The sequence below is a fragment of the Protomyctophum parallelum genome, assembly GCF_964188405.1.
Source record: "Protomyctophum parallelum genome assembly, chromosome: 5".
In the NCBI taxonomy this organism is placed as follows: Eukaryota; Metazoa; Chordata; class Actinopteri; order Myctophiformes; family Myctophidae; genus Protomyctophum; species Protomyctophum parallelum.
In genome coordinates this window covers 46,461,485-46,482,077 of record NC_139702.1, presented here as the reverse complement: position 1 = coordinate 46,482,077, position 20,593 = coordinate 46,461,485, and the positions used below count along the sequence as shown (strand labels likewise).

General features: G+C 41.4%; 1 protein-coding gene across 3 annotated transcripts in view; it reads left to right on the top strand.

The window, feature by feature from the left end:
• Positions 1-20,593, top strand: part of ctnna2 (catenin (cadherin-associated protein), alpha 2) — a gene marked incomplete at its 5' end in the record, with an annotated part of 572,500 nt that overhangs the window by 31,431 nt on the left and 520,476 nt on the right. For 2 of the 3 annotated variants that reach the window (XM_083764544.1, XM_083764542.1), the window contains 4 exons: positions 5,256-5,451; positions 12,680-12,846; positions 14,204-14,323; positions 17,565-17,831. In XM_083764544.1, coding sequence (XP_083620670.1) covers positions 5,256-5,451; positions 12,680-12,846; positions 14,204-14,323; positions 17,565-17,831 — 750 coding nt within the window. The remainder of the gene's footprint in view (positions 1-5,255; positions 5,452-12,679; positions 12,847-14,203; positions 14,324-17,564; positions 17,832-20,593) is intronic. The other variant, XM_083764543.1, reaches the window with a different exon arrangement.

Genomic DNA, 20,593 nt, shown 5'->3' with positions numbered 1-20,593 from the left:
ACACACACACAGGCAGGCAGGCAGGCAGGCAGGCAGGCAGGCAGGCAGGCAGACACCCGTTGGGCCTCTCGCTGTCTTCATGCCATTGTGCACTTATCTAAACTGATGGCTTGACCTTCACCTCGTGACGGGGGCTGTGTGTGTGTGTGTGTGTGTGTGCGTGCGCCTGTGTGTGCGTGTGCACGCGCCAGAGGTCAACCAGCAGCTATGTGAATGTTTTTACTGCGTTGTTCACACTCTCTGAACATCCAACTGTGACACGGACATGTAGGATTCATAGGATATTAAACAGACATGTAGGAATCATAGGATATTAAACAGACATGTAGGATTCATAGGATATTAGACAGACATGTAGGATTCATAGGATATTAAACAGACATGTAGGATTCATAGGATATTAAACAGACATGTAGGATTCATAGGATATTAAACAGACACAGGCGTGTAATGTGAGTATATGTTTACCACCACTGTCCTCCCGTGTGTCTCCAGCTGTTCCCATGGGGGTTAATGATGACATGCATGGCCTTTACAACCACTTAAATGACCTCATGAATTATTCACCAGCAACGGTTATAGTCACCATAGGAACACGCACGCACGCGCGCACGCACGCACGCACGCACGCACGCACGCACGCACGCACGCACGCACGCACGCACGCGCGCACGCACACACACACACACACACACACACACACACACACACACACACACACACACACACACACACACACACACACACTACCCCAGTTGCACCCCAGTTAAAGTGTGTATACCTCTCTCATGCAGTGCAAGTCAGTCTCAGAGACTGGAGGCGGAAAATTTTATGTCTGCAAGACAGAGCCACAGGAATTTACTACTGAGAGTGTAGGGAGCAGTGATTTACTACTGAGAGTGTAGGGAGCAGTGATTTACTACTGAGAGTATAGGGAGCAGTGATTTACTACTGAGAGTATAGGGAGCAGTGATTTACTACTGAGAGTGTAGGGAGCAGTGATTTACTACTGAGAGTGTAGGGAGCAGTGATTTACTACTGAGAGTGTAGGGAGCAGTGATTTACTACTGAGAGTGTAGGGAGCAGTGATTTACTACTGAGAGTGTAGGGAGCATGGTGTGTGTATAGTGCAGTATGTGGACCATGGTGACATTGATCAATTCTTGATAAAAAGCTTCTAATATATTATTTAGGCCCCAAAATCAAGGCAAGGCAAAAGAAGGCAACCGGCCGGTTCCACGTGCTATAGGTGCCCTTTTTTCACTTGAGCACCTGCCCCTCTAAATGTCTGTGCACGCCACTGGTAGAGAGTGTTAGAGGCGCAGGGGCTGAAATCTCGTAAGAAGACGGCACTTTTGGACAAAAGATTGCGAAAACAGCAGATATACAAGCATGTAGATCAGCTATTTTCGAGGCGCATTTTCAACGCGAAAAAAGCCCCCTTTGATGTCTATGTGTGTGTGTGATGCTCACTAAAGTGATTGTATTATTTGTAACCAGTGTCTTTCTTTTTAACTCAGTTTGTGTTTTCATGTCATTCTCCAACAAAACCACAGATAACCTGGTCAATAGGTGGCAGTGTAGGACCACAGGTAAAACATGTCTTTCCAGAGTGTAGTGTCTTCAGCGCATGCGCCACCGTCTCCCCCCCATAACTCTAGGACAGGGTTCCCCAATAGGCGGCCCGCGGGCCATTTGCGGCCCACAGAGCGCCCCCTTGTGGCCCATGAAAGAATTTCCAAAAAAAAAAATGTTTTTTTTTTTTAAGTGTCCCAGATATAAATGGCATTAAATGGGGGTCAGTAGCCTATGCATGTCAAACTGGGCATCCTTTTCAAATGGGGTCTTGCCCTGAAAATGAATTTTCAGGGCAAGACCTCGACCTCGCGCGTGCAGACTCGGCCCCCAGCCTGGTACGCTAGTCAAAATATGGCCCTTGAGGAAAATTAATTGGGGAACCCTGCTCTAGGAGATGGTGAACAAACGCTACATGATTTTGCTGTCTCCATTCTTTAACATCCTTATCCTGTTTTACAGGTGGGTAATACTTCACAAACCACAGAAATGATTACCGTTTGTTTATGCACGTTTGGAGATGACTCTGGACATTGTTTGTTGTCATTTAAGAGTAAAACGGGCCGGGGACTTAGGAAGTTTATCAGTGTTTGTAGTGGACCACACACTTGAGTCAAGATGTTCCGTCTTGTTACAATAATTAATTGTCTGTCTTGAGTATCACCGCTCCAGTTTTAGGTTTTGTTTTGATTGATAGATTCCATTATTTATTTTGTGTACATTCTACAGGTTTTGGGGAAATGGTTTTACACCTTTCTAAACAGAGTTGAAAAGGGTTTTGGGGAAATGGTTTTACACTATACACCATACTGTTACTGTTTGTATTAAGTCTTGAAATGATGCTTTTAGCACGTTTAAATAAAAATGCACTTTAGAGGCATGTTTACAGTATTTGTCCAAAAACGGATTTAAAGTGATAATGCAGAAAGATGACACATAATGTGAAATGGTGTTTATTTTGATGTATTTTGGAACAGAATGACAAGAGAATGTTTATTGTATTTTGGTTGGAATTCTGAGTGTAATGTGGAATGTTCTATGAACAAGGAACATGTGAACTGTGAATGTATATGGTATACAGTATATGTCTAGACAGACAGTAAAACACAGTGCAGTATTAAATGCTGAATATGATGCAGTATTATAAATACTGGATAAATAATACTAAATGGACAGTGCAGCAGTAGTCAGGGAAATATATTGTATTGTGATATTGTGAATAAATAGAACTCTAGGAGATGGTGAACAAACGCTACATGATTTTGCTGTCTCCATTCTTTAACATCCTTATCCTGTTTTACAGGACACATATCTGTCAATAAGGTGTCACATTTGTCATACCTGTTACATGTGCACGTCCCTGCTGAAGAGGAGAGAGGATTTACTAACTAGTGAGAGTAGAGTATAGGGTCCACTGGACGCCGTTCTTGAGCTTCACGGTCACCACAGCCACAACATAATCAGATCTTATAGATTCCCCTGTCAGCTGTTTCCTATCATCAGATATTATAGATTCCTCGTCAGCTGTTTCCTATACCGTGGCTCAAAGTCATGCAATTGTCTCCAATCATTCATAGACTTAATTAACAAATGCTAAATTGTGTTTCCTTTTTTTTTCTTTCTTTCTTTTTTGGTTTAACGGATGTTTTCGTTTACAGGAAGCAATTAAGATTGGCTTTTTTTTAGGGACTGTTGCTATAAAAATACACACAAATTAATCTTTCTTTCTTTCTTTCTTTCTTTCTTTGTTCCATCTTGTGTACAGTACAGGTATAAAAGTAAAACTTATTTTTGTTTGGCTGCTTTTTCAGACCACGGATATGCTCTAAAAGTTTTTATTATTATTATTTCAGCAGGTCGATAAAGGCCTTTGAATTGAATTGAGTACTGGAAAGGCATCGCCGTTGGCTGTGGAAATGTATTAGTGATGCATAAGTGACAGATAAACAGAGATAAATGTCTGCAGCACACTAGACCACAGTATAAACCCCTGAATACAGAGCAATATTGTATAATCAATAGTAAGTAGGCTAGTGGCTACACTTTGAAACATCATTTGTTTTCCCCCATATTGATAAATAGGCAGCTTGTGGTCGTGCTAACTAACTTATAGCAAGGATGGGGCCAAATGTCAGTGAGTGTGTGTGTGTGTGTGTGCACGCGCGCGCATGTGTTGATTGCAATTAAACTATGTCAAATTCGCCAACATTGCAGCTGTGCGGAAAGCTTGAATTATCCTCTATCTGCAAATGGGCTACTTCCAGTCAAGAAATTCAGTGTCAGAGATTGGAAGCGCTCGTTATCAATAAAGCAACCACCTGCTGCCTCTTGCATTATGTTAAATATATATATACTATATACTATGTGCGAATTCAAAACGGGTGGTACGCATTCAACGAGACACTTCCAAACACCTGTAAGGAATTTTCTTGACAGGAAGTAGCTCATAACATATGCACAGTGTATTTTTTATGAAGCAAACACCTTGCAGATAGTAAGACGATAATTCACTCTTTCCGCAACAGCTGCAACGTTGGTGAGTTTGATGTTGTTTAATACAATAAGATAGGACTTTTCTGTTTGGATGAATGGGCTGTCAATGGGAAATTGCACCTAGTTAGCACCTTGCTGGCAAGATGGTTTGGACCTTCAGTTCAGTTTATGTAAGCTCATATTGCAGAATTTTTCTGCAAATAAATTAAGATCTACAAGCTTGTAGTGCGGCATTCACCATGAGCTTGTAGATCTGCTATTTTTCAATAGCTAAAGTATGACATAATGCTTAAAACAACAAAAGGGGTTCCCGTCATGAATGGTTTAACGATGAGTACTGTGGCATTAATTCTGCTGCTGCATTAATGCAACGTTGTCAGCCCAGCTGTAGAACATTGTTCTCAAAACAACAACAATTACACTGAACATGTAACTTGGCCCTTGTTCTCCACTCTAATTCCTTATTGGTACATGGCTACGGACACAGATCATTAAAGTCCTAATAGGCCTACTCAGTGTCAAAGCACTTATGTGATGCATTCTAGACGAGACACAACTTTACACTTGGAAGAGTGAAATGTAATTTGTGTTGTCCAACTTCAGAAACTGCAGTTGGCGCTGCTGTAGTTAACTCCAGAGTAGTGTGTGTAGACTAGTGTAGACTAAGAGAGTGGTGTCATTGAGGGGTCAGAAAACAGCGCTCGAGCGCTGTTCATGCAGCACTGTGACAAGCTGGAGTTTGAAATACATTGTTTTCAATGAGGGCGGCAAAATAATTGCAATTTTAGGCGTGTGTGGCAACATGACAACCGAAATTGAATTATTGCGAATGCAATGAGCACTAACTATGAGACCCTGCAGATCGTGTCTGTCTGTGTGTGTGTGTGTCTGTCTGTGTCCTATGGGCCTCATGGCTACAGAAACAGGAGATAGGCTCCTGGGCCTCCTGGCTACAGAAACAGGAGATAGGCTCCTGCCCCTATGGGCCTCATGGCTACAGATACAGGAGACAGGCTCCTGCCCCTATGGGCCTCATGGCTACAGAAACAGGAGATAGGCTCCTGGGCCTCATGGCTACAGAAACAGGAGATAGGCTCCTGCCCCTATATGGGCCTCATAGCTCGGCAAGGCTTATTTATATTTTTTGATTGGTTCAACGTCTATCGCCTCCTTTGTGTCTCGTCCAGGTGACCACTCTGGTGAACACCAGCAACAAAGGGCCGTCCAGTAAGAAGAAGGGTCGCTCCAAGAAGGCCCACGTGCTGGCCGTGTCGGTGGAGCAGGCCACGCACAACTTCTTGGAGAAGGGCGAGCAGATCGCCAAAGACAGCCACGATCTCAAGGAGGAGCTCATCGCCGCCGTGGAGGATGTCCGCAAGCAAGGTAACCAGCGCATTCATTTTTACACTGTCAAGAGTTAAATTATTGTTAAACATCTGCATTACCTAATTTACAAGAAGTAATGTAATGTTTTCAGATACATATTTTAGCATGAGGATTACATTTAAAATGAGTAATACACTGTCTGGATGTCATCTTGAATGACATTAAAAACTGAGTAGTTCTGTATAAAATGAAAACCAGCTGTCAACCAGCTGTCAACCAGGCTTCATTCGTATTCATCCAACACTCGGAAGTAATTAACCCTGTAACATCTGGATATATTTCTACTTGCAAAAAAGAGATTTCAACCTTACTACTACTTTTTACTACTAGGACTTATCAGAGGAAATGTTGTAAATACAATTAAAACAATATTTTTTTGCAAATTGTATGCACATTTCTAATAGTTATTAAAATAATAATAATAAATTAATAATTTACATCTGGGGGATATCTTTCACAATAATAAATAAAACATGTTCTAGACATTCTAATGATCACAAAAAAACTTACTTTTATCAGGGTTAAAGGTCAAAGGTCATAGGTTAAAATTTGTTCAAAATTGCAGAGATTTTAAAGGTATATTCAGTGATTTCACTTAATTCAAATATCACTTATTTTTTTGTTTTGTTGTGATAATCCTCCCTACTATAGAGTGTGCTGGCCATATAAGGAGTTCCTCCCTGTCCCCAGTTAACCCCTGGGGGTCAAAAAACCTTAGGTTTCGTTTTTGACTCTCTATCCTGATTGGACGAAAGGCTGGGTCCCACAGCCAAAAACGAAACCTAAGGTTTTTTGAGTGAAATCACTGAATATACCTTTAATTTGTGTGAATTTCAGCCTCTGGGGGGGTATTTATAATGCAAATATAAATGGCATTGCATTACAATGAACATCAATGATGACGTTTAGGTGAAAAAAGAACAAAAAATAATAATGAATTAATGAATTAATAATTAAAATGTTGTAGTATTAGATTTTGATGGACTTTAAAAAAATTACACAAAGATGGAATTTTTCCCATTGTTTTAGCATAGAAGTATATATGCCCATTATGATGACCACGGAATATGCTCTAAAAGTGTGAAAAACATATTGTTCATTTCCCTGCGTCTTTAAACATCTACCGTATTTTATTTCCTTCGCTAAACCCCCAGGAATAATTTGACTAATTGGCTCAATGAATGCTCTTTTGGCCAATAAACAACCTCACAATCCCTTTGAGTCCCAATCAATTGTTTAGCACGACTGCACTTGAAATGAGCCATTCAGGTCGATTATCCAGTTCCAATAATATTACATATAATATTACAGTTTTTAGAGCTGGGGGCGTGTGGAATGTCATATAGCAATTTTGGGCATGTTAAGAAGCGCTTTCGACACCCCGTGGATTGCGCAAAACGGCCTTGAATTAGTCATGGGAGTGTTTAAGGAGTGTTTGAGACGTACCCAATCAACATGTCCGTACTATTCTCTTTACCAGTCAGCTGATGTCACATACGTAATGCGCACTTTGGGGATCGTGGTATTACATTTCTTCAGGCTGGCACCATAGAAGACATGACATGACTTTGTCACATTTGGGTTAATTATTCCTATTGCACTGCATACTGTCACCTTTATGCCTCAAAATAATTTGTTTCTATTGAAAAACACCAGTAAAATAACGTTTATTATATTTTATTTCATTCAAGTCACGATGAAGGAATGAGTTGAATGCTGCTGCGTAATGCTGTGCCTGTGGCCCCGATGGTATATGGTCTTTGCTCGTAGCATTTTATTGAAGAAGACTTGAATCGGGTGTGATACAGCATATGAAATCAAACTTCCCAAGGATTATGGAGATGTTTAAAAAAAAATGTAAGGTTGAGAAATGAAAGAATTATGGCCGTTTCTAATCTCAACATTTTACCAACTAAAGACGCACAAAAGAGCGCTGTTGCCATGTCTCATAGAAACAAGTAAATAGGTCTATAACAATAATCCCAAAAGAAGCGCATATAACAGGGGTCTGTAACCTATTTTAAATGAAGTGCCATGTTTTTATTTTCTAGATAGTGAGTCTGCCATATCCAGATTCATTTTAATGACACCACATTAAAATCAAAAACATATTTTGATTGTCCACAAATAATTATAAAGTTCTTCCATATTTTTAAATATTTTCTTGCACATTGTTATAATGATCATTATATATCCGCCTGCAGTCAGAGTTCATAGTTTTAATGAATGAATGTGATGCATTGTGAGCTGGTAGATCTGCTATTTTCAAAAGTAATCTTGGAAAAATGTAATTACATTTTTGGATTAGCCGTCCTTAGTTGGGCAAATGCATTCATCTGGGGATCCTTGACATGGGAATGTGCTGTGTGAGGATCACTGGTTTAAACAACATTAGGAGGAAAGCCCAAGAAACAAGAAAAGCAAACACAACTAGTACAACTACCAATATTTACAAGCAACTTTACAGAAAAAGAAGCCGCTTATAATAAACAGACATGGCAACACTCCAGTAGCCTCCCAGAGCCGCTCAAGTGTAAAATCAAACAGTGCTTTTTGCTTTTAAGAGGTGGTCAGACCCACGTCTTATCGTTATGCGAGTGTTTTTAGGTCAAGGGGCTTAATAGCAAATTGCGCAAAGCGAAAATAATTAACATATGGACACTCCCACAATGCTAAAATATTCAGGAACGTTGTATGCCATATGTGTGTGCGTTCAACACAGAACAATAAGGCTTTCATAATACGATTGTGCGCAGAGCGAGGCCAATTTATGTATTACCACATGGTACAACGCACCTTCAAAACCCAGCCCATAATCTCCTGAATAGTAACAGCCTGTTCTGTGTACCAGTTTAACACACATTCAGTCTGCATAAATTAGATGTAAAATGTGTTGAAAGAGGCCAGAGGTGAGAACACAGCTGATGAGGATGATTAATTAGTTCTGACCATTCTGAACTGTCCCTGGAGCTCTTCTGACGTGACATACTAGAAATATCAGCCAAAAGCACTGACTGAAGTTGGAGTGAACATATCTCACTGGAGAGTCAACATATTTTCAGATGGAGGTCGGTGGCCGAATACTAAAGCAATAAGCCACAAGAGGTCTCAGGTTATCGTGGATTTTATAATGGGTGAGAGGCGTGGTGAGAGTGCTTTTATTGCTTTTCTAAAACGGTTACAATCATATACAGTAGCAATGAATATGTAACCCGGTTGGGTATTACAAGTAAGACGCGCAAACGCGGGAAGCGAACGCAGCTCGTGTGTGTGTGTGTGTGTGCTACAGCTGCGCCCTCTGGTGGCGGGCGGGTGGTGTCACAGCGGGACAGACAGACACACAGACAGACAGACAGACAGACATGATCTGCAGGGTCTCATAGTTAGTGCTCATTGCATTCGCAATAATATGTTTTGGTTTCATGCTTACAGTTTAAAAAAGAACGAACAAATAAATGTATACCTACCATGTATTTATCTGTAATGTTTTATTTTTACCTTTTATTGTAAAGGGTTTTATTTTATTTTAACTTATTTGAAGGAATTGTGTGTGTGAGTGTGTAGATTGGGCACAGGTGTGGGGCATTGAGTAATTAGGAGGAGAGGGAGAGCAGAGCAGCACAGAGGGGACAGAGTGAAGAGAGGAGAAATGTTTGTGAAGATAAATTAATGTAAATTGACCAGCTTAGTGAAAAAGTAATATGTTAGTTTGAGTTGCAAGTGTTGGACTGGTTGATGGACAGTGATTTCAACAAGGAGTTACAGGGACGTTTTCCAGCTTAACTGTGACTGCATGTGTATGCTGTTAGCATGCTAGTTGGCTAAGCTAGTTGGACAGTATCATGATAGTGGGAGGTGGTATCCTGTTTTGCTAAAGCAGTCAACTCCTAAGCTACTAAACCTTCCTGAAGACGTCGCCTTAAGCAAGACATCCCAGATAGCAGGTTGAGCAACCAGGCAACACTCTAACCTTCCTCTGGCAACGTGGGACCTGCCCATCTCATTGTTTACCTTCCACCTGCATGTGTAGGCCGCACATGGTCAAAGACACCACCACCATTCTTCTGAACTGTAAGTTGCCCTTTGACTCACAAGAGTGAAGACACAGGCCTGCAACGGGGGGTTTTTGAGTACTCATTTTATTTTGGTTTTGTTTTACATGCCGGCTTAGATAGTTGTGTTAAAAGTTATAAGGTATTATAATTGTGAATACACAAGTTATCTGAAATGGTATTGTAAAGTGCATTTGCTGAGTGAAACTGAGTATAATCTACTGTACCAGTGAGAATGTTATTCTGTTTTTATTTTTTATTTTAGGATCAATTTATTTGAATTCATATTTTTAAGTAAAATTATAAGACATTGGTTGTTTTTTCTATTTGCTCAGATAAGGATTTCATGATAAGGTGTGCATTTAAAAAGGTTAAAGACGAGTGATTTCATGGTAATTAGTTAATAAGGGAACTCAAGTTTATATAAGATTAAAACTACTTTTAAGTTAAAAGAACTTAGGGGCCCTGCCCATAATTCATAAGGGGTAAAAGGGGCTACATATTAACCTCAACTATTAAAATCACAAAAGTAGCTACACTTTGCGCCCACCAGAGCGAGCCACACGAGGCCGCCCGGAGCTACACATTCACAGTCATATGAGCGGCAGGGGCTTGTGAAGGCTCATACATACTCCAGTTTTTGGTGATAGGTTATCACCGTTTTAGGTGATAGCTTATCACCTAAAACAGTGATAAGAGTTGAGGCCATCATACTCGCCTCCCTGTGGTTTACCCAACTTCTAGACCTGCAATCAGTGAACGGGGTGATAGCTCCAGAGTGAAATATCATTTTGGGGTCCTTGACGTTTGCCCCTTTTTTTATACCTCTTAATGTAGATTCTTATTGTATTTTTAGGTATTCTGGAGGATATGGACAGGGCTGCACACAACTTTTTTGGTCTAGTACTAGGAGCACCTGGAGGAGTTTCTTGGTGCTCCTAAAATGCGGCGACCCGTCTCGCCGGATGGATAAAAGAGGGATGAATAACTTATAGCAAAACAATATTTATTGGATGAGTGGGGAGTCAATGGAGGGTATTGCAACTCTAGATTTAGCCCTAGAATGGCTCTTGTTGTAGATTCATCCCATTATTTAAAAAATCTAAATTTGCTAAAATCTAGGTCCATGTGTGGTCCAGCCCTATGGAATGCATATTCTAATAAAAACAACTTAACACTTCCTAAGGATAATATGAGCATCAAAGCAATATTTAGATGTTTTTATTATTTTGTATAAAATAACCGATCTACTAGCCTACGTTGTGAGCTTGCAGATCAGCAATTTTTTTAACATGCGACACATCGTACGGCGAAGCATACATCAGGCTTCCCTAGTTCCCTTTTGTTTTTAGCTGAGGCGACGTACGTAGTCAGACAGTCAGACACACATGGCTCCTCGGTGCAAAAATAAACAGTGTACACTACCCGACTTTACGATAATAAGGGACAGTATGTCGAGACACGGTGTTCATGTTGGGCAGTAGCAGTGCCAGTCCGCAATGCTTTAAACTCTTCCCACTCCACTATGTCGGAACTAAATCCTTAGTACCCGTAAAAAGTCGGTGGCCGGTGCCTAGGCTGTGAGAGACGCTAATATGGTTTCTGCCTCGGATTCGGGTTCTGAGACGGCATCGCACACGAGCAACCATGCACAGCGGCAAATGGGAAGAGTGCAAAGCATCCAAAGCATGCCCTTTTACACCGGGGACTACAGTAGTTTGCTATCTGAAACGGAGAAGACGAAACTATTTGTGTCAGGTTTTCCTGTCAACCGCCCTCCGCCTCCTCCCAGGCTCCCAGCAGAAAGCAGCATGGAATCCTCCCACTTTTGAGTAAGGACGCGCTGTGATTGGCCAGTAGCCACTTTGAGTGGCAGTCGGTGGGAAATGCTCTCGCCACAGAATGTACTAGTATTCTGGCCATAATAATCATTCTAGGCGGCCCCGGCTGTTGGTACGCAGAAGCGCTTCCCGGCGCTTGATTGAATTTTGACGACGCATGCGCGGTGGCGCACCACTTATGTGCAGCCCTGGATATGGATGTATTATATAATGTCATGTATTGTGGTAGCACTGCTTTGTAACGTTATTTCTGCCTCTTGGCCAGTTCCCACTCGTAAAAGAGATTTCTGTCTGAATGTGTTTTTACTGGTTAAATAAAAAAAAAAACATTAGTTTGAGAACCACTGACATAGAAACATTTTTTTTAATGTTTTCAGAAAACTGCCATGATTCTACATTTGGTAGAATCTGGTCTCAAGGTGTAAATGGGTTAATACTTTGTAGGTGCAATCTGTGATGAGCACGAAGGGGAGCCAGCTTTGCATCAATTACATTCTGGTTTGGACGGTTTCTTTCCTTCTGGTTATTATTTACTGCAGTGCTTCTCAAACCCTCTCATGTCGAGGACCCCCAAATTAATATGTAGCAACTACGGAACCTCGGACGTTTGCGTTGTTAAACTATTCCAAAAATATCCCATCCCCCCATCCCCCCCATTTTAAATAGCCTAACTTTACTGCAGTGTTTGCCATTGGAATTGTTATTTCTGTATTGATGGCAATTCCAAACTGCATAATGCTTTGGTGCACTGCTCCTCCCTGTGGAGAGGGGGGAGGCTGCGTGGAGGTGTGACTTTATAGTCCAGGAAGGAAGTGAGACCACATTTTCATGACAGGTTTTTGGTCATGAACATGGCGTCATGAGTCATGACTACAATATATAAAAAATCACACCTGTGAGGGGTGCTAATATATTAAAGTCTAACTCATGTTGATTAGGTGATGTAAAACAAACGTCAAAACAAACTAAATTATCTTTATTGTTAATGGCATTTAATGTTTGTGTTAGGGACAAGATGACGTACATTTTCCCTTCATTGTCAATGGCATTTTTAAAACCAACACATGTTTCTTGTGTCCTAAACATCATTAAAATAGGATCTGTTTGCAAAAAGAGGGTGAAGTGGCCCTTTAAGCACTAGATCCGTATACTGCTCTTGTATTATGACTTTTACTTACTTCTTTAAGTATATTTTGACGTCAATACATGCACATTTTGATAACTGGATTTGTACTTGTAACTTGAGTGTTTCTACATTGCAGAAGTAAAATAAATATACTTTTTTTTACAGCACTACTAATCAGTAATATTATCTGCATCTTTTCCCACCAGGTGATACGATGCGCGTGGCCTCCTCTGAGTTCGCAGACGACCCGTGCTCCTCGGTCAAACGGGGCACCATGGTTCGGGCGGCGCGCGCCCTGCTGTCGGCCGTCACCCGCCTGCTCATCCTCGCAGACATGGCTGACGTCATGAGGCTGCTGGCGCACCTCAAAATCGTAAGTACCGCGTGCATCGCAGCAGAGCATTCACTGTCAAATCGTAAGTACTGCGCGCATCGCATCGCAGCACCCACTGTCAAATCATAAGTGCTGTGCGGCGTGTGCATCGCAGCACAGCACTCGCATTGTTTAGTTTAGTTTATTTGATCATCTTCACAGTAACAATACAACTTATTTGTTAACACACGGTTACAATAAAAAATAAAAAGAACTACCTCTTTGTAGATTCTTATTGTATGTTTAGGCATTCTGGAGGATAAATATGGATTCTGTAATTTGTTTTATATAATGTCAATGTCATGTATTGTGGCAGCACTGCTGTGTAATTGTATGTCTGCCCCTTGACCAGTTCCCACTCGTAAAAGAGATCTCTGTCTCAATGTGTTTTTACTGGTTAAAAAAAGGTTAAACAAATATATAAATAAAAGTGAGAAACCAGTAAAAGTGGTTGATGTTCAGAATCACTGCTCTGGTTGACTTGGTACACGTGTAATCAGAGGTGTGTCTGGACTCTGGATGCATGCAGCACTGCATCCTGTGGACTGGATGGATGCATGCAGCACTGCATCCTGTGGACTGGATGCATGCAGCCCTGCATCCTTTGGACTGGATGGATGCATGCAGCACTGCATCCTGCGGACTGGATGCATGCAGCACTGCGTCCTGTGGACTGGATGCATGCAGCAACCACTGATTCCTTTTATTTCAACCCTTACCTGGATTTGCATTTAGACGAGGCATATGGAGGGTGTTGTACTAACACGCACGCATGCACATGTGCACACACACGTACGTGTGCACGCGCATGGATGCGCACACACACACACACGCACACGCACACACACACACACACACGCTTACTTTTTCACACTGTTTTCTGTGTCCACAGAGGGCCGTAAATTCAACCAATGTTTAAGCCCTGCCATCAAAAGCCACTTAAAAAGTTATCTCCCCCCAATTTTCTCCTTTCCATTACGCCTCTGTCGGCACTTTAAGAGAGAGAGAGATAGTTTAAATAAGGAATGGACCCATGAGAGATGGAAGACTTCTGAAATGAGGGCAATTTTTAAAAAATAATTGTCTTTTTTTTTTCAAACTGGTTGCAAATGCAATTACAAAGAAGCGAAAATCAATTTTTATTTACACACGAGCAAAGACCCCTGTATCATTTTCCAGAAGGTCTGTTCTTTTATTACTTAAAGTTTGTGATTTAATGAAACTACTTTAAGCCTAAAGCTTTTTTATAATCCCTTTTCAGGTGACTAGATAGATTACTGGGGTTATTAAATATGGCTTATTGTGTGTGTGTGTGTGTGTGTGTGTGTGTGTGTGTGCGTGTGTGAATGCGTGACAGGTGGAAGAGGCTCTGGAGGGAGTGAAGAATGCGACCAATGAGCAGGACCTGGCCAACCGCTTCAAAGAGTTTGGAAAGGAGATGGTGAAGCTCAACTATGTGGCAGCACGCAGACAGCAGGTAATCCACGCAGACAGCAGGTAATCCACACAGACAGCAGGTAATCCAGGCAGACAGCAGGTAAACAACCACGCAGACAGCAGGTAGAGAACGCTGACAGCCAGCAGGTAATCCCTGCAGACAGCAGGTAATCCACACTTTCCTGGGGGGTCTTTATGTGTGTAATTTGTGGTTTTAGATTTTAGCAGTGAGCCTAGTGTCTCTGATGTCATCGACACTGGGCTCACTTACTTCCTGGACTACAATTCCCATAATGTTTTGGTGCACTGCTCGTCCTTGTGGATAAGGGGAGGGGCTGTCTTACTGAGATAGTCCAAGGACTATCTAAAGAGGACGGGAAGCGAAGACCGTATGGTGGACTCCATGTTGCTCCCTGGAAGGAAAGAAACAGTTGAGACCTAGGACAAATAAAGAGAATAGAGGTGCGGCCAGGGCTCCTGTGGGAGGTTTGCACATGTGCAGTGTAAACAGGAACTGCGATGATGGAGTGTTCCAGCAGAAGTGCTAGAGGTGCATGAGAGTTGCTGACCCTGAACTGAAATAATAAAAATGATATAAAAAAAAAAGTTTCTTTTTTTTTAAGTATATCAATTTCATAACTGTGGAATTATTTTTGTGTATAACAGACTGAAAGATAAAGGACAAACTGTACATTTACTAAATGTTAATGTTTTTTTATATTTTCTTTTGTGGATTGTCCATGTTCTTTAGTACATGTGTCAAACTTTTATTTTTTTTAAATGACAAAGGAACATGGATACTGTTCATTCAAGTGCTGTGGATGATATAAAACGTTTGAAAAGGGAAGGGTTGCTGCTGTTTAATTCTCAACTGTTCTGGATCTCATTATTTACATCACAAGTTATGAGCTTTCTATCTAGCACCTCTGCTGGAACACTCCATCATCGCAGTTCCTGTTTACACTGCACATGTGCAAACCTTCCACAGGAGCCCTGGCCGCACCTCCGTGCTCTATCCTCTTTATTTGTCCTAGGTACAGTGACTTTCAATGCTTTAGACCTTTGACTGAGAGTAGCTCTGAACAATTGCGTCAAAGAGAAAATGTTTCAACCCGCCCATCTGGAAATGAAAACCAAGCTGAGCCTCCCCAGACTAATATCCCGCTGTCCGTGCGGTATTAGTCTGGTTTATTAACCAGGCTACCGTGCTCTATCCTCTTTATTTGTCCTAGGTTGAGACCAAGGAAGTGAAGTGGTCACGTGACTGGCCATGACACTTTCATGGACACTTTCATGGGAGCCAAACTACCTGGAAGTTTGGCAGAATGCATTGGAGTCAATGAGAGCTCAGTGACCAGCTCATGAACAAACATTATTTATGAACAATTGAGACCTTTTGTAAAGTAATCACTTCTGGAAAATAACAGAAGACATGTAGCACATTATTGTCTGCTGTGTTGTTATTCGATGTGTACACTGTGTAATTTTTATAGAGGTATGGTATTTCTATAAGAATAGAGATACAAAGTACATTTCTGAACGCTCCAAGTATCCCGAGACTTCCCACCGTTTCCTGTCTGGCAGCCAAATATCGCGATACTTCAGAGCCAGAAACGATACCTGCTGCTGTTTAGATCCTCAGATAAAATGATATACTGTGCTCTCTGTGCACATCGAAAAGTAAGTGATTAGAAAACAACCTGTGATATGTCTTCTGTTATTTTCCAGAAGTGATTACTTTACAAAAGGTCTCAATTGTTCATGAATAATGTTTGTTATGAGCTGGTCCAGCCGGCTCCATTCACTGCCATGTATTCATTGCACTTCCTACAGTATGTGAGTTTGGCTCCCATGAAAGTGTCCATGAAAGTGTCATGGCGCAGCCCAGTCACGTGACCACTGTACATGATCAAATTTTGGCATGTACCAACACTTGGTCTCAACTGCACATGTTTCTTTCCTTCCAAGGAGCAACATGGAGTCCACCATACAGTCTTCGCTTCCCGTCCTCTTTATAGTCCTTGGTGTAGTCCAGGAAGTATGTGAGCCCAGTATGTGAGCCCAGTGTCCATGACTTCAGAGACACCAGGCTCACTGCTAACATCTAAAACCACATATTATACACAGACTCCCAGGAAAGTGTTCTAAATCTTCAAAATGCACATGCAGTAAAAAGCTACATTTCCATCTATAAGGCCAAACCTCAATGAACAAAAACATTGTGATTAATGATGAAGTTACAAAATGAGGCTTCATTCACAAAATGTGCATAATCACATCACACCTTTACAGAGATTGTACATTACATTCACCCGTGACCAGGAACCCTATAGTCACCCAACTATAAGTGGACAGGTAATTAGAGTGATACGGAATCAATTACAAAGTATAGCTAGGATAGCAAGTAAACATCAATCAAAACAAACATGTGAACCAAACATTGATTACACAAAATTCCATTTTGGAGGATCATAATAAATGTACCATATCATGGGAGGATAACCATTTTCAACAAATCATTCATGAAATGTGTGAGGTGTACCAAAGGCTAATAATGTGTCTTCATATGTCTCATGACTGCTACAGTATGTAAAAAATAAAAATACAGTCCGTTGCTCTCCCCAGGTTGGCAGAGGAAGTGTAGTGCCCCAGGATTACATTAGATAATTGACACTGGGTGAAACCAATGGGTTACAAAATCATGGGACAAAAAATTAAAATCACAAGCGTTTAAGATCATATCCTTTGATCGGCTGGTGATATAACATTCCTTCACTGACATGTTGAGTCTGTGATTTCTTGACGTACTTGTGGTAAGGACTGATGTTCACACTTTCATATTCTAGTCCGGCAGCCTACAGGCTTCTTTTGTTTAAAGTGGGAAATTTGTTATATAGCCTACGGTAGTCTTTTGTATTGGCCTAAAATATTGTCTACAGTATATACATACATGAATCCACTTGCTGACCACTGTCACTATTGGGCATTTTATTTATAGTGACCCTACCATTAACATCCTATTGGAGGCAAGTCAAAAATGTCAAACTTTCCTTTTGCTGTAAGTAGCATGTGACATGTCAAAGGGGCGACTGTGGCTCAGGAGGTAGAGCAGGTCGTCCAATGATCCATGGGTCGGCCGTTCGAAAAGCTATGTAAAGCGCCTTGGATAAAGGCACTATATAAAATGCACCATTTACCATTTTACAAATGTGATGAGGGCAGCACAAATGGACCAAGGACCAGTGACCCACCGTGGTCTCTCTCTGTCCGTCCTCCTTTAGGAGCTCAAGGACCCCCAGTGTCGGGACGAGATGGCGGCAGCGCGCGGCGCCCTGAAGAAGAACGCCACCATGCTGTACACGGCGTCTCAGGCCTTCCTGCGCCACCCCGACGTGGCGGCGACGCGCGCCAACCGCGACTACGTGTTCAAGCAGGTACAGGAGGCCATCGGGGGCATCAGCAGCGCCGCCCAGGCCACCTCGCCCACCGACGAGAAGCACGGGCACGCCGGCATCGGAGAGCTGGCCGCCGCCCTCAACGAGTTCGACGTGAGTAATAATTAATTAACTGCCTTTTGATTTGATTTGTATTGTTTCTTTATTACTTCCGGAGACTCCTCCCCAAGTTTTTATTTGTTGACAAAATTGTCAGTATATTTAGTTTTAGTTTTAGCCGTCATAGCTTCGTTTTCATTTAGTTTCCATTTATTCTTCATCAGTGATAAAAGGTAGTCAAGGACGCACACGCACACATGCACACGCAGACGTGCACGGACACACGCGCCCATGCATGTTTGTGTGTGAGTGTGTTATCATCATGCACAGTTATTTGGAAATGTGACTTTGTGCTGCCATCTAGTGGTTGTTAAGAGACATCAAACCTGAGTTGAACTGAGGGAAGACAGTATATGACTGATAGTGGATTATTAACTTTCAGTCAGTTTACAGTAGCAGTAACGTATATATAGACATTTAGCAGACAAGAGCCACTTACAGTAAGCACGAACACATGGTGATACATCAAATATATGAAATTAGTCATCAGGAATCATAAGGAAGCTAATAACCTAACATATGTCTGTAACAGTATATAAAACGGTATACACAGTATACACTAACACTATGCAGTGCTACAGTATGTCTACATATTTATGCTATCTATACCAGTGGTTCCCAAACTTTCATGTCAAGGACCCGCAAATTGACACTAATTAGCCCACGGACCCCCCATTTGAAAAGATATGCCAGAGACCCCCATAGGAGAATATATTTACGGCTCTAGCAGTGGTTCTCAACCCGTTTATTTTTAAGGACCCCGAGTTTGACATGCTGCATTATTAGTCTTTAATAGCATTTCTATCTCTTGGACCCCACTTTATATTGTAAAGTCAATGTTAATTTAACTCTGAGAGCGTACAAATGGAACCAAATGGACCTGTCACCGTCCATTTGGTTCCAAACGATCATTTAGCTGGGGACCCCCTGGAACTCCCTCAGGGACCCCTACTTTGGGAACCACTGGTATACACTATATGGAGTGCTACAGTATGTCTACATTATGCTATCTAAATTACATACATTTAGCTAGTGCTGCACAATTAATCTAAAAAAGATCTGGATTCAGACACCTACAGTATAATGCAATTTAATTTAGTGAAGAATCACTAGTTGGGTGACCATAAACATCAATCCGTCCACTCCGTGTGTGTGTGCGTGCGCGTGCGTGCACGGCTGCACGCTGTTTCACCCGCGTTTGGTTAAAAGTAAGTTACGTTTGAACTTTGAGCATTACAAACAGACTTTGCAAATAACGTGTCGCCGTGTCGGGGTCCAAGCAATTCCTTCTGACTCCTTCAGAATCACTAGTTGGGTGACCAATTATTTTTAGTCACTCTTACGTTTTCATATTAATTTTTTTATGAATATTAAATACACACTTTCTTTTTCTCTCTCTCTCAACACATACATGCTCGCTTGGTTTTTAGTAATGGATTCCTCCTGGGTGTTGCGGTGCATGACGAGGCCGTTATCTGGACTCCTAAGACTGACTCAGACTTAGATCTCTTCTGCCCTTCTTCAACTCTCCTTGTTGATTAATGGTTGTGTGGTCAGACAGTCACCCAGGCCGCCCGGCCCTCCACCCTGGCCTTCACAGTATACAGCGTCATGACATTTTCTTTGACACATTGTAAAACGGTGTTTTTTTTTCATGTTCTTCATAATACGCCACTGAATAGAGAGGTCAGCCTCCTCAGCACAGAAACACACTCAGGATTATATACTGCTTGCGTTTGTGTGCGTGGCATGTGGAAATTAATTTATAGGCCTACGAATCGGAAAATCGATAAAACAATATGGTATAATATAATAGGCTATAGACAGTACTTTATTGTCAGTTCACACTGAAATCTGTCTTGTGACCAGGGCTCGACGCTTAGCATTTTTCCAAGTAGCACGTGTGAGCCTAAGTTGAAAAATCTAGTAGCACACAAATTATTTTAGGAGCACGATGAAAAATGATGTATTTTTAAGGGGCGCTAGCCCCTCCTATATACAGCCTTTGTCCCCACACATCTCAAAATGAGCCATTGACAATCAACAGAGAAATTACGTAAAAATTCTGCTAAATATGACATAAATTAACGCCATTGACATTGAAGGGAAAATGTATGTAATTTGTAAACGAGCAAATCAGCTAACCAATCACAGGCAACAGGCATTCTCATTGGCCAGTATGAGATGATATCTGATGATGTATGATGACAAGAGCGCCCCTCACTTAACATGGGTGTGATTTTTGAGGTAGGGGTAGAAAATAATACGTCAAAATATTATATCACTATCTTTTCAGCAATTATCACAAAATAGTGATATTCATCATGATATCATTGTTATGTTTGTTTTCATATAATCTATATAATCAATTTGTTTTATGCTAATACTTTGTAGATAGATCGATAGTAGCTCTGTTCCATACCTCTAATACGTGCAACACATTAGAGCTATGGACCAGAGCTAGATAGATAATATGTTGCTCATGGATGGATAGACAGGCTATCCGTTTTTATCCTTCTGTTTTCTATCATGTTAGTGTGACATTCAGACAGTGCAGAGGCTGCTCGATGGTGAATTAGTATTGTAACATTCTCCTTGGCTTTGACTGACTGACTGATATTAATACGGTAATCCAGCCAGTTCGGTCATTCGCATTATCATTTATGCTGGGCACACGCTTTTGTAAGCAAACGCTAAGCAAGGGTTGTTTTTGATAAACATCAATCCGTCCACTCCGTGTGTGTGTGCGCGCGTGC